At 48.0% G+C, this 14,109-nt stretch overlaps 1 protein-coding gene across 5 annotated transcripts in view; it reads right to left on the reverse strand.

Annotated features, from left to right (window-relative positions):
* SH3RF2 (SH3 domain containing ring finger 2) overlaps positions 1-14,109 on the reverse strand; it is a 129,379-nt gene that overhangs the window by 10,200 nt on the left and 105,070 nt on the right. For 2 of the 5 annotated variants that reach the window (XM_060635835.2, XM_060635834.2), the window contains exons 8-10: positions 11,560-11,813; positions 7,713-8,074; positions 4,943-5,288 (exon numbers count right to left, since the gene is read on the reverse strand). In XM_060635835.2, the coding sequence (XP_060491818.1) occupies positions 5,013-5,288; positions 7,713-8,074; positions 11,560-11,813 (892 nt within the window). In that variant the 3' untranslated portion in view covers positions 4,943-5,012. Of the gene's footprint in view, positions 1-247; positions 453-4,942; positions 5,289-7,712; positions 8,075-11,559; positions 11,814-14,109 lie in introns of those variants that run through there. The other 3 variants (XM_060635837.2, XM_060635836.3, XM_060635838.2) reach the window with 3 other exon arrangements.

Genomic DNA, 14,109 nt, shown 5'->3' on the forward strand with positions numbered 1-14,109 from the left:
TGTGTTTCACAGAGCCTGACTCAGAGTGAGTGGTGGATGACTGTTACTGAATGAATGAACAGGTGAATCTGCAGCGCTCCCTCTCCCGCCCCCCCCACCCTTGTCACCTTTGGTCCCACCTCTGCTGCGTTTTATTTGTCAAAGTGGAGGTCAGTAAGCAAAAGGGCTTCCTGAGAACATTTTGTTTCTGCTCTGGTCTAGGACACAATACTATGGCCTGGCAAACAGATGGCTTGCTCATTTAACATTGTTCTATTTCAAGCAGAATGTCCTTGTAAGATTTATTCTCAGGGACACCAACCCGCTGGAAAGGATCTTTGGAGTTAACTCCTCTGATTTGGTCTTGCCTGCCAGATGCATTCCCCCAGTGACTGTCATTCATGGTCACCTGCGAGGTTGCTGGAAGTGCTAACACTCCCTTCTCTTCGCCAAACGCACAACTGGGGTCTTGACTGTCAAGACAAAACAAGAGAAGCACCCGTGGCAGCAGCTGCCGGCCCTGGGATAGCCTAGCTTGCTCAGCACTTGCTCCTAGTGGGGAGACTTGATAGGACGCCGCTCCCCTGCCTGCCACAGCTATTTACTTCCTGGGAAGGGAGTCCAGGGTCTGTGAGGCTGGTCTGTATGGGCAGAGGCGAGCGAGCGGATGAGGATCATGTCTGCTCATCGTACTGAAACAAATGACTTCCCTGACTGCCCGGTTGATGCCAGAGGAGCTGGGAAGCTAACGAGCATTGCTTGTACCTATGAAGATGTTTGGCGAAAAAGGTAGAGCGGTGAGCAAGGAACTGCCTGCCCTCTAAGTCTGTGCCTTTCCTAAGCCAACGGCCTTGATGGAAGTGATTGTCAGGGAGCTGGACAGTGGCTAGGATTTGGGGAGGAAAGAGTGCTCCCAATATCTGAGGGACCTCTCTGGGCCATGTTCTTTCTGTATAACAGGGTAACAGTGGAGATACATAACAGCCAGTATGGTGTAGTCACTAGCCAATGAGAGTGAAAAAGGCCTTTATCGCTGAAGGTCTTAGCTGCACCTGGCCTGAGCCCTTTAGCGGCTGGACTATGGGGAAAATGGCGAGAAAGGGCAGGAGTGGGGAGAGGCCTTGGGGAGCTCAGGGCCCCTGTTCACCTGTCACTATAGGCAGAGTTCAATATATTAGCCACCAATGTGGCCACATTCCCGTCTGACTATATGGTATGAGGAAGGTGGATTTGATTCTTGTACATCAGAATCACCTGGAAAGAACGTTGAAAACACAGGTGTCTAGTCCCCGCCTCAAAACTGTTGAGCCCTGTCAGGCCATGAGACCTGAGTGCCCGAGTCAGCTGATCTCTAAGGGTCCAGCTCTAATGATCAGTGCATCACTGAAGATTCTGAAGTGAAGTCCAGCTCACTCTAGGACTCTAGGAGAACACACCTCGTTCAAGTGTAGGTCATGTGAGTGAGTGAAGCAGGTTGTTGGGGATGGGACAAATTGAAGAGTCCATGTCTGTCTAACTAAAGCTCGACCCTGACCCAGCACCCCTGGATCGCTGCTGCTCTGGAATGCTGGCCTGACACGGACAGACCATGTGTTGAGTCAGTCCTGAACCTCACCAACCCACAGATGGGGCATTGTTTTAAACTCTTGCTGCTCCAAAAGCCCTATCTGTGGAGGGTGGAGGATAGAGGAGGTGTCACTGGTCCCACATGAGAAAGGAAAGGAGACAAGGTCTAGGTGAGGGTCCTGATGCTGCTTAAGGAGACCATTTCCTCAAGTGTGGCCCTGAGAGTCTGTCCTCAGCTGCTTGTGCCCCTCCATCACCTCTCAGATGTCCCCCGACCCTGTCCTCCCCAGTCAGAGCCTACCCTCAGCAGCTTTCCTAGCACTGAGATGCGAGCTTCTTATGAGGTGAAGGGGCACTTTCCTAGCCACTCTGAGCCTTAGCTCAGGGGTGGAGCTCGCACAGGATGGGATGCTTGATGTGAAGTGCTTGTTTCTACCTAGGATCCCTGGAATGTTCCACAAAGAAATGGATTCCTCTAAGAGAACTTGGCTTGATTAATACATTTAAATCCAGATGTCAAATGCTTCTATCTCTGCTTGGGATGCCATTCTCCCCACGCTTTTTTCTGACTCCTATATGCCCTTCAGGACTTAGTCTAGTCTATGTTCTGACCTCCATGATGGGGCTACACTGGTTTCCTTCTAGCACCTTCACCCTGGCCATGCCCTTTAGATTTTCTCACCTGGAATTTCAGGGGCCCGCTCCCTTAAAAACATCCAAGTTTGACATGTGTGGGGTGTGCACGATGTCACTTTATAATATTATGTCAGTTAATCCTTACAATAGCCCAATGAGTTTGGCACTATTATCATTCATAGGTAGGAAAACAAGGCTCAGAGAGATTAAGTAACTTGCCCAACATTACATGGCTAGTAAGTGGTAATTGGGAATTGGATCTGAAATTATTCTTTGTGTAGCAGAGCCTACATTTGTAACCACTGTACTATGTCATGTCCCTGCAGCCTGAAGTCAGTGGCCTGAGGCCAAGGATGGTCTCTTAGTTCATAAATCATAGTCCCACGTTGGGCTTTGAAATCATAGACCTTGAACTCAAGGGTGTGGGCAGCTGTCAAAATCACTCTGCTACAATCTGTGGTTACCCTTTAAGCCTTGGTTTCCTTGGCTCTGCACTGGGACACTTACAGTTGCCTTATAAGGTTACAGCAGACATTATAGGAGAGGATGTATCTGTTGTTCTCACTGTAGTGCCCTGCTCACAGTAAATGTCTGAAACACATTGGTGGAATAAGTGATTGGAGGTGCCAGCGGGTTCACCTTTTACTTGGAAATGACACTCTCCTGCTCCTTTCAAATCCTCATATAACACTACAGACACGGGGTTTAGTTTGGGAGGGAGGAAGTGGGATGTTGGGTATTGGTGAAGAGCCTGGATGGAATGGGGGTATCAAACTTTTGGAGTTGTTCACATTTCTCAGAAAGGCAACCCTCTACAGAGAGCGCACAATTGGAAGAATATTCTTTTTCATTTGGAAGTCAAGGATCGTGTCTCCACTACTCCTGTACAACCTGCTTGTCAGCCACAACAGTTAAAAATTAACTGGATCCATTGTTACTGAGGCACAGAATAAATACTTTATTGGCTGGTCATCTCATATACCTGCCACCCTGGTAGTAGAGCAGCTTGCTAAACTCATCGCTAAACTCATTGAGGGTGTTCTTTTGAATAGAGAAGCAGCTTAGGTACTTAAATTTTGACAAATCACAGGATGCCTCCCTGTCCTTGTGACCTTCTCCCAATTCTCCATGTGGATTATTTTTCAGCTCAGTGAGGTAAGGAGTCGTTCGTGTTGCTTCTGCAAAGTAGGCAAGGGTCACATCTCACAGAAACACTAGAGTGTGTCACCAGGTTGGCTCTACCAACTCCATAGGTGTGACATACGTGCAGTATCCTTGGCAGGATTATGGTTTTGTTTTTGCTTTATTAATATCTGCAAAAGTATGTGGACAATTCAGTTGGCTGTGTGTGTGTGTGTGTGTGTGTGTGTGTGTGTGTGTTGGGGGGGGGTTATGTGAAAGATAAATGTTTTTAATCCCAGGATTTCAAGAACTGTCCAGGGAAAAGGTCTAATTAGACCAGCCTTGTTTTTTTTAACGACACCCAGCCTTAGTGGCAAATGGCATTTATGTACTAAGGTGCCCACATTGATGGGCAAGCAATAAATGTTAAATCACAACAGTTAAGTCTAATGAGAATTAATGGGTTGTCTTACAACATTGCCTCAGCTCTCTGGGGTGCCCCCTCAGCCCTGTTTGTAAGGCTTTCGCTTCAGTCCCGTCTCAATGCGGTCATCTGCTTTTGCAGACTCCACCCTTCTGTTCCCAGTTGTCATGAGTGTCAAAGCCGCTCTTCCCCTTTTCCCTTCTTCCCTGACAGATCCACCCAATCTATCTTCCTCTGTTCTATTCACCACCCCCACCTTTTCTCTGACTGCTTTTGTTTGTGCCTCACCCTTTCTTCCTCTGTTCCCCCTTTCCTCTCCCACCTTCTCTGCTGGGTCCCTTTGACAGCAGCTGTTCTCTGGGGAATGTCTCCACTCCAGCTTTGGACTGGCATCTCCTCACTGACCCTGCTGCCTTATCCCACAACCCAGTGAAACAGCTAGTCTACCCCAAACGGGAACAAATCGGAGAAGGTAAAGAATGCTGTCATGCAAATGGAATACATATCTAAACTCAAGCCCCTTAGGGAATTCTTTTTAAGCATGCCGTGTTTCCTTGGGGAAGTCAGGCTGGAGCCAGGAAGAATGAACTATCCATAATTCCACACAGGACCCTACCCCCCAGCTCTGTGCTTCCTGCTTTATGTGTCGTGTAGGATTATACGTAGGGAAACAGATCGAGAGGCTTAAATTGTGATCGATCATCACTTTCTCTCTGACCTTCTTGTTTGGACCAAATCCACTAAGCTGACTCCCTTTGGTTTTAGAGGGTTCTCAGAAGATCAGAGTATCCACCACACTTCCTTCCCCCAATTTTCCCTTGGCAGCCAGGATGATGACTCTGTGGAGGGAACAACGTATGGCAGCCACTAGCAGTCAGCGTACAGGCCCCAAAGATGGCAGAAGCTGTCCTAATGCTCGTTGAGAACATGGTGATGAGGTCAAAGAAGCAATGCCAACATTCCCACCATTGTGAAGCCCCTTTGAGAGCGCCATAGAAATGCTACACGGAACACAAGGGATGAGGGAACAGGGTGGGCAAGACTGTCTCCCACTCCTTGGTCTGAGTAGCAGCCTTGTTGCATCACGCATTACGTGTAGAAGGCCATGCACTCTATCTTCCCACCCAGGGCAGGAACCCTGCTCCCGGCCTTTCCTCTCCCACCTGCTGGCAGAACAAGGACCCGAGCTCAAGAACCCAAAGAATGGCAGGATGCCACCAGTGGAGGCAGACTGTATTTAAATGCAATTCACCTCTTTGGGGTCTGGGAAAAGCCACCCGTAGATTCATTTGCTGGGAAACACGGTCTGTGTGGCCGAAGCAGTGGACACTGGGGTGGTGGTCTTGCCCAAAGTCGACTTCCTCCGGAGGTCTGTCTGCTGTCCGGAATGGCAGCCGCTTCGGTGGGCGAATAGGACGGTCATCTCTGGGCCTGAGGGGGCGGCTTCAGGCTGGGACCCCTTGGGGATGGCAGGCTGTTCAGGCTTTCCTGACGTGGGGTGGGAGGTGTACTGTTTGGCCGGAGGAGGGCTGTAATTCTGAAATCGCACAGTTTTGACTTGCTGCAAGAGAAAGGAGAGCACAGGGGCCCAGGTGAGGCAGGAGCTGGGAGGTTTTCCCTGGGACTTGAGTCCTGCTGCTTCTCCACACATATCCCTACTTAAAACACCTCATTTCTGTGTTCCCTCGCAAATGCCTGTGTCTACTCTGAGGGTCTCGGATGCACCGCGCTGTTAGGTGCTGCGGACCCAAGAGGGAACAAGACTGCCCTGACAGGCAGTGGTAACACGTGCGGAAGCCTCTAGGGGAGTGCAGGGGCCTATCTAGCAGCAGTGGGGCATCTGAGGAAGGCCTCCGAGAGCCACAGCTATTTAAATTGAGAACTGAAGAACGATTAGAAATTACCTAGGAGAAATGGGAGAGGCAGTCACTTGAGAAAAGGGCTGAGGCAAGAGGTTATGGCTCCTTCCAGAAAGTACAAGAGGTTCACCTTCTCTCTCTCCACACCATCTGCCCTTCAGGCCTATCTCCAGGCCCACCTCTTCCTTGAGGCCCCCCACCTGCTGACTTCCAACTCAAAAGTCTCATGATGGCCTTATATCCTCAGAGCAGAGGTTGCAAAGTGGACTCCTGCTGTTTGAATTTAGTCTGCAGCATGTTTGAGAGTCTGATTTAGTTGCCAACACATAAAATTGGGAGATTGCATATAAAAATTAGAATTTCATATGTCTCTTAAAAAATCAAAGCTGGTACATTGAGGCCTGTGCCCCATTCTGGCAATACCTGTCTGGAGCTGATGAGCAGGACTCCTTCATAGGGGAGGCATGGTCTCCTGTTGCCCAAGCCCCTTCTCTCCCTCCCTCCTTTTTATTTTATTTTTTTAATTTTTAAAGATTTTTTCCTCCCTCTTTCTTTCACCTCTCCTTGTCTCTTATAGAGCTACCTTGTACCAACAGATACTTCTTTAGCGCAGCCCTGATTTAGGGCTTGATAGTGTTCTGTGCTACTGCTTAGAAATTTCTTCCTTCCTTCCTTCCTTCCTTCCTTCCTTCCTTCTTTCTTTCCCTTCTTTCTTCTTTCTTTCTTTCTTTCTTTCTTTCTTTCTTTCTTTCTTTCTTTCTTTCTTTCTTTTTCTTTCCTATGACATTGGATCCTAGTGTCCCCCACTGAAAATCCAAGTTTCTTCATACTTTTGACCCTCACCACATCTCACAGAGGTCTGGGCACTTCTTAAATGCTGACAATGTGAGGGCTGTGTCTAACAGCTTGGGGTAAAAGGCAACTGGGGCCTAGAAAACTCTGAATTATTTGAACGCTAAAATCCAGAAAAAGAACTCCCAACATTGATATCAGTCAACATTTTTTTTACAAATGCTTTTCCTTACAAGCTTACAGCTTAGTGTTAAGAACATGAGTTTTTGTATCAGATCTGGATTCTACTCCAGACACATGTGTCAGCTGTGTGTCTTTTGGTAAAGCACTTTAACTCCTCAAGCTTCCTTTCCTCATTTTAAAACGAGGACGACAATAATAATATCTACTAGAGGGGGTTGTTGAGAATTAAAATAACCACTTCAGAGGGTTATTGTCAGGATTAAATGAGATAAGGCATGCACAGTAGTCAGCACGGTGCCTGCCAAGTTGTTAGCATTCAGTAAATGCTTAGCAAAGAGGAGGAGACCACATCATCTTTCCTTTTGGCCTGGAATGGGTCATGGTGGGGCTGGTGGTGGAGGTGATGGTCAGTAAACTAAAAGATAACAGTCACCTAATTTCCTTAATGTCACCTCCTCTATCTCGCTGTTCCTCCTGCCTTAAAAGGATATTATTGAGAACATAAAACTTTTATAAAAACCCATGGCTTCTAGTGGGAAAAGCCCTGGACTAGAAGTTAAAAGATCTGAACTCTGCCATAGAGGTTACAGTAAAAGTTAGTTGTTGGAATCATTATAATTTGGTGTGACTTTGATAAATTCCTTAAATTTCTCCTGTGTCTCAGTGGCCTCTTCTATATCATGAATGCTTATGATCAAGCCCCGTTTAAGTACTTTACACATCTCATCTCGTTTCATCTCTGCATCAGTCCTAGGAGGCTGTTCCCGTTCGTACTGCTATTTTACAGATTAAGCAAAAAGAGTCTGAGAAAGGTGAAGTGTTTTGGCTAAGACACCAGACAGCAAGCAGCTGATCTGGAATTCAAATCAAGAGAAGGCTGATGACAAAGCCACGTTTTTCCAACTTACCTCTGGGCCTCGAAAGACACACGTACGAAATGTTCAGGAGGCATGAAGGAGAATACAGTAACACATCTGCCGAGGGTGTCAGTGGCCTGAGGGGTGTGTGGGGGGACACTGTGTGTGAGGATTCTTTTGAGGCAATTTTGATACCTCGTCCAGGTAAAACAAACCTCGGGAGCTGGGACGCTGTGTCAAGTTAGGGATATAAAGACTCCATACGCCCCACCCCTCATGTCACCTCACTCCTACCTTTTCGCTGCCATTTCTGGAGTTTTCTGGTTTCACTAGGATGGATGGTGGGGCGGATGCAGGTGGTTTAGGTAGAGGCTCGCTCTTGACGGGGATTTCCTTGCCTTCCATGATGAGGGAACTGGCGGCTGAGCGGGTCCTGGTGTCGCCGCCTCTGCTGACACACGTGAGGGCAGGCTCCCCGGTGGGAGCGGGCTGCGGTCCCAGTTCTGCCGCCACCACCGTGGAGGGGGCAGGGGGGACCCCCTGCGGCTGGTAGAACGGGAACTGCTGAGGCCGTACCACCATGGTGGGGCTGCGTCTGAGGGAGCCCATCACCAGGGCGGGGATCCCTGACTGGACGGGCCTCTGCAAGGATCCATCTGAGGAATTACAGGACACAGATATCAGCACCGGGGGCTGCTGACAGTGGCTTCGCTTGGTCTTGTGTGGGCCGTGTGTCCTGATAGCCCAGAATAGTTAAGTACTTTCCCCATTTGAGTGTGCTCACATTCTCGCAGGGTCTTTCAAAGGTGACCTTATTCTTTTTTTAGTGCTGTTTGCTGATGCTGGCAGGAAATAACTGGCTAGCTGAATGTTTGGCGGGGGGCCGGGGGGGGGTAGTGTCATAAGGTCTATTACTTCCATTTGCCTTCTCTCTCTCTCTCTCTCTCTCTCACGCACACACACACACACACACACACACACACACACACACACACCTACTCTCTCACTTCGGGGCCTATAAGTTTTAAAGTGAAGAACACAAACCTGAGGGGACAGCTTCACAGTGAGAAGCAAACAGAGGGGTGCAAACCAAAGAGGAAACAAAAGAAAGAGATGGAAGGAATTGAAAACAGAAGAGTCAGTCAACTGGGAGGGATGAGAGGGTGGGAAAGAGGGAAGTAGAGAGGGCAGGAGGGGGCTCTGACCAGCTACTTGAAGACTATTCTAACAGGAGCGGTAGGCATAGGGCGGCAGGATTGCCCTTGCTGGGGGCGGAAGGGCAAATGGAATTAAGGGAGAGAGTGTGCAGGCAAACGTGACACCACACGGAAGCAAATTTGGAAAGACTGTTCCAGAGTGAGGGCTGTGCATGGATGAGCTTTGCAAAGTCCCATGACAGAGGTTCTGGAATCAGACTTCCTCTCAGGGAGCCTGGGACAGATCAGCCACATTCCTTCTCTGCATCTCAGCCCCTCGTGTGTAAACCCAGCACCTGACAGGGCTGCTGGGAGGCCGACATTTTACGATGTGTGCAAAGTGTTAGGACAGTGCCTGGAACATAATAAATGCCCCATGTTTCTAACTCTCACTGTTTTTGGTAAAGGACAACAAATCCGAAAAATATAAGGTCCAGGACTATGTTTTTATCCCTTCCTTGGGCTTTTTTTGTTTGTTTTGTTCTGTTTTTGTTGTTAACGGAGATGATCTTCCCTCAGTAAAAGGAAGCCATTCCTCCCCCTCAAATTCTCTGGAAGACAGGACATACGTTGTTTTCATCTCTCGGGCACGTGTCCCGTACGTGATAGGGACTTCAGTGCACTCTGTGGGGAGACAGGAGGCACACCCCTGGGAAGCACCTCAGTCCACTTCTCCGTAAGGGTCTCCCAGCATTTAGGGAGCATCAGTGACGTCCGGTCAGAGTTGTTAGTCCTTTGTGATAGCCTCTGGACACGTGTGTGAATCACAGACATTTGTGTCCAGCACAGAGGGCCTGAGCCAACACCATGTTCTGCGTCACGCCTCGTCTTCAAGCCAGATGTGAACATGAAAAGCAGAAGGCTCACTAAACGCAGTCGGTGTTCTCAGCTGCCGTGAGCAAGCCAGGCGCCATTTACACAAGTCTGCCCTTTCAATGTAGACATTTATTTTTCCACTGACAGCCCTATGGGGTGCACAGTCAATTCTCCTGTCATGTGTCTTTGCTGTGGTGAGATTGATAGCTGGACCAGCCTCACCTTGGGGAAAAGGGGGAGAGAAAGCCTCCAGGACTTGAGAAAGTCAAAGCAGCGCTGTGTAGGCCTGTCCTTAGGCTCCTGGAAACGTGTGAAAAATCGGTTTTATGCCTCATCTGTTTATCTTGTCAGTTCTTATCACCAAGAGATTTAATGCTTTCTTATTTACACGTGCATACAGTGCAGTCACAACTCCAAGTCCGGCAAGATCTTTGCAAAGGTAGAGGCAGTGTGTGAAAGGAAGTGTGAGTGGTTGCCAATGGGGTACAGGCCTCAGCACTCATAAGTGGTGTGGACTGAGTGTGAACGTTTCAACACTGAGTCACTCACACACTGGATGGGCCAAAGAGGACCTGCTTAGTTGTAGTAGCAATGATAGTACTGATAAAATGATCACTCTATAAAAACAGCTATTATTTCTTGAGCCTTATTATGTGCCAGGCATGGTGCCATCAGTCTCACATGGATTCTTTTATTAAATTCACACAATACCCTGATTTTAATGTTTGTTTATTTATTTTGAGAGACGCAGAGAGACAGACAGACAGACAGGCAGAGTGTGAGTAGGGGAGAGGCAGGGAGAGAGGGGGAGAGAAGACCCTAAGTAGCCTCCATTCTGCCAGCGTAGAGCCCGAAGCAGGGGCTCGATCTCACAACTGTGAGATCATGACCTGAGCTGAAGTCAATAGTTGGATTGTTAAATGACTGAGCCACCCAGGCGCCCAGGCAGGTATTATTTTTATTTCCATTTTGCAAATGAGAAAACTGGAGGCTGATGAGGTCCAGTCACTTGCCCCAGGCTTCTGTGGTGGGATTATTTAGGAGGCGTTTGCATGTGGGCAGGGAGAAGGAGGTGGAAGGTCAGCAGGGAAGAGGGAGGAGGGGCAGCTGGGTAGAGGCAACACAGTGGGAGGTCAAGTACATGGTGGTGGGGCAGGTGGTCAGGTGAGAGCCCCGGGAGAGGGCAGGACTAAGATACCTATTTTAATTTTCTTGGGACCTTTTCCTGTGTGGCATACTGACCCACATGTTACCCTCTTGCTTTGAGTGGTCATACTGCATTTTCATATTGAATCATTTTTTAAGATAGACTGTGGAGCCCAATTTAAATCAGAAAATGTAGAATAAATCAAATTTACTTGGCTTGGCTCGTGGTCTTTTAGAGAGGTATGCAAATATAGAACCTTCGTGTTTTGTAGAACAATGGGTTCCAAACCCTTTTTAAAGTGCCTGAAAATGAGGTCTTATGTAGTGGTTCAATATTTTAGGGGATGAAAGCATTGCCATGTGAGCAGTGTGGATGTTACACAGGTAAAATAACAGCAAGCTGCAGAACAGTGCATGTGGTGGGTATGATTATGAAATACTATTTATATACACAGAAGAGCACTGGGGACAGGGGTTATGGATATGAAGGAGACTTCCTTTTGTACAATAAAAATGCTTTTAACCTCATGTATATATTAGTCAAATAACAAAGCAAGATTTGGGGACTCTCAGCATTGACTCTTCAACCCTCTTTACCCCCCTCTTCCCCGCCCACCTCCCCGATATTTCCCGTGTTTCCCTTTTAGCACCCCTGCGGGGTTCCCTGGAGCAGAGAAGCCCTGATCCAGCAAGTACTTTGCTCTTTCTGTCTTAACTACAGCCAGCATCCACCTTGGCTGTGTTCTAATTATATGCTGGCACTCTGGGCTGCTACCATCCCCACCATTCAGTATACATGTGTGGAGTGACCAAGGGCAGTGACCTTAAGTCGGTCTGGCTTCATCCAATAAGACCAGTCACTATTTGGGAATTAAAAGCACTCTTTACAGAGGCTTGTTTTAAAGCCAGTATCCTCCTTTTGCAAAATGTACTCTGTCTACCCCAGAGCCAGATTCCCCCATCACTTAGCTGTAGGCACGTACCTCTCTGCCACCACTTACTCTTTCTCATGCTGCTCCTCCCGGATCTCCGAAGAGAGCCCTGTCCTAAAGTCCCCGGGCTGGTTGTGCTCCTCACGGGGTTGACTATGGCGGTGGGCACAAAGACGGACTTGAAGGGACGGTTCTGCCGGGGATCACCTTCTGAAATGCTGCCTTGGGAGGACACAGAGGAGTTGGATAACGTCCATGTGGCGTAGAGACCAGGACTCCGAGAATCTGGAAAACTAGATGTCTTTCTGGTTGTTGCAAGTGTTTTAAAGAGAAGAAATAAAGAAAACGTTCAGTTATGAGTCCTATTTAAAAAAGCTCTCAACCATATACTGAATGTGGTCTCTCTTCACCCCCTTCCTATCATATATGCTCCCTTTATTAACCACACAGGCTTGATCATGTGGGTCTCACAATTTACAGCTGGGCAACTGTGCAGGTGTGCAGAGGGCAGGGAGAGGGGCTCATACTGAGGCCCCATTGGAACGAGAACACTTGACTTAGGTCATCTTTCATTCCAGTTCTAATCACTCCTAACCCCAAGAGTTTGGAGCACAAGGTCTTGTACATGTTCAACTCATTTTGTGGTTCTGATTTCCTATTCATTCTGTGACTTTCCCCTTTGATTCTAAACTCAGGGAAGGCAGAGATATTTTATGCCTTATTTTATATGCTTTGTGTTCTGCATCTGTTGCTTATCAAAAGTTTGTTGAATGATTTCCATGATGCTTTCAGCACTGATGCCAGTTGTTTGGGCTAACACATGTTGAGCACTTACTGTATGCTGGGCATTGGGCAGTGCTTTGCCCCCATTATCTTGTGGGTTCTTCACAACAGCCTTCTGAGGTACGTACTATTAGTGCTACTATTTTTGTTTTAATTTTTAAAAATGTTTTTATTTTTGAGAGAGAGAGAGACAGACAGACACTGAGTATGAGCAGGTGAGGGGCAGAGAGAGAGGGAGACACAGAATCTGAAGCAGGCTCCAGGCTTTGAGCTGTCAGTACAGAGCCTGATGCAGGGCTCAAACTCGTGAACCACGAGATCATGACCTGAGCCGAAGTTGGACGCTCAACCAACTGAGCCACCCAGGCACCTCAAGTGCCACTATTTTATGGATAAGAAAATAGAGGCTTACAGTTACTTGGCCAAGCAGCTATAAGACCTGAGATTTGAACCCAGGTCCAGGCTGGCCCTCTCCTCTACCACTGAAAAGATCACTGTCTTACCACTGAGCACACTCCCTCCTGGCTAGGGAGAGTGTTCATCGTTTAGGTAGCAAGGTAAGCCCTGAATCCTGCTTGAAAGAAACAAACTGAAGCAGTGGGGAGGCCCTACACATGCCTTTGGAAGACCCTCCCTTTTCAGCCTTGGGTTCTGGCTTTTAAGACTAGTATTAAAGTTTTATAAAACACCAATCTCCAGTCACTCGCTTCCAGATTGCTACTCCCTGAACCCTATGGGGAATGGCTGCCATTTTACATGCCCTTCTTGCCCTTTTACCAATCCTACCCCAAAATCACAGCCCCTATTGAGTAGTCCATCGATCAGCTTGTCACTCGGATGATGAAATAACCTCCCTGGGAACAACCAACTCAACCAAGACCCTGGCTCAGAGATGCCCTCCCTGATGGCCTTCCCTTTAATGCCTACAGTCATTTCCCTTTATTTCTTCTCCTCCTTTTCTCTCCTTCTTTGGCTGAAAAAAGTGATATGGAGCTTAACAACGAGCCAGCCAGTGGTACAAAGATAGGTAAGGCGTTATTTAACGTGACCAACTCTGCCCAAGAAGCATATGCAGCCAAATGCCCAGGAATGATGCTTACAGTGATGGGACTTCTATCCACAGCCATCAACCTGCCTCTGGTCCCTAATGATGTCGTCAGTAAAGGGGTGCAGGCTTCCTGCCAGTAAGAGCTCTCACTCCATTCTGGAGCTAAGGGCTGGCAGTGGAGAGAAATCCTTGGCCTTGGCCTCCATGGTCATGTGCTATATCTGCCTGTTTTTTGAATGGGGGGGCCTCAAGGTGTTGGATGCTGTAAAATGGGCTGGCCACAGGAAAGACAGGTTCCATAACCATTCCCAGCAGCAGCAAGCACAGAATACAGTTAATTAGGCCCAAGCCAGCCTTATTCCACAAGTCTCTTCACTGAATGACTGTTGATAGACCGAGCTGCAACCTGATTTTTCTGAGCCCAGCACTAGGTCAGGTTCCAAAAACTCTTAAATCCAAAGTCCTCCTTCCAACAGGAGTCCCTCTCTATCTTTTGGCAAAAAGCTCAGCACTTACCCAGCGCTTTCTTCTAATATCAAAGTACTTTGTGAACATATATTAATTAATCCCCATTACACTCCAGACCTGCAAACATTCTGATCCTTGTTTTCCAGATGGAGAGACTGAAAGAGGGGTTTGGGGAGGAAGGAGTGCTATTGCCTCCAACTTGCTCCATTGTGCTGCTTTGAGTGTGCAGGTCTGTGTCCCCTTTCCTGTCTGTGATAGGAACCCATAAGACCTAGCCTCCTCCCCCCGCCATACGTGAAGGG

Source organism: Panthera onca, chromosome A1 (genome assembly GCF_046562875.1).
Source record: "Panthera onca isolate mPanOnc1 chromosome A1, mPanOnc1 haplotype 2, whole genome shotgun sequence".
Taxonomy (NCBI): domain Eukaryota; kingdom Metazoa; phylum Chordata; class Mammalia; order Carnivora; family Felidae; genus Panthera; species Panthera onca.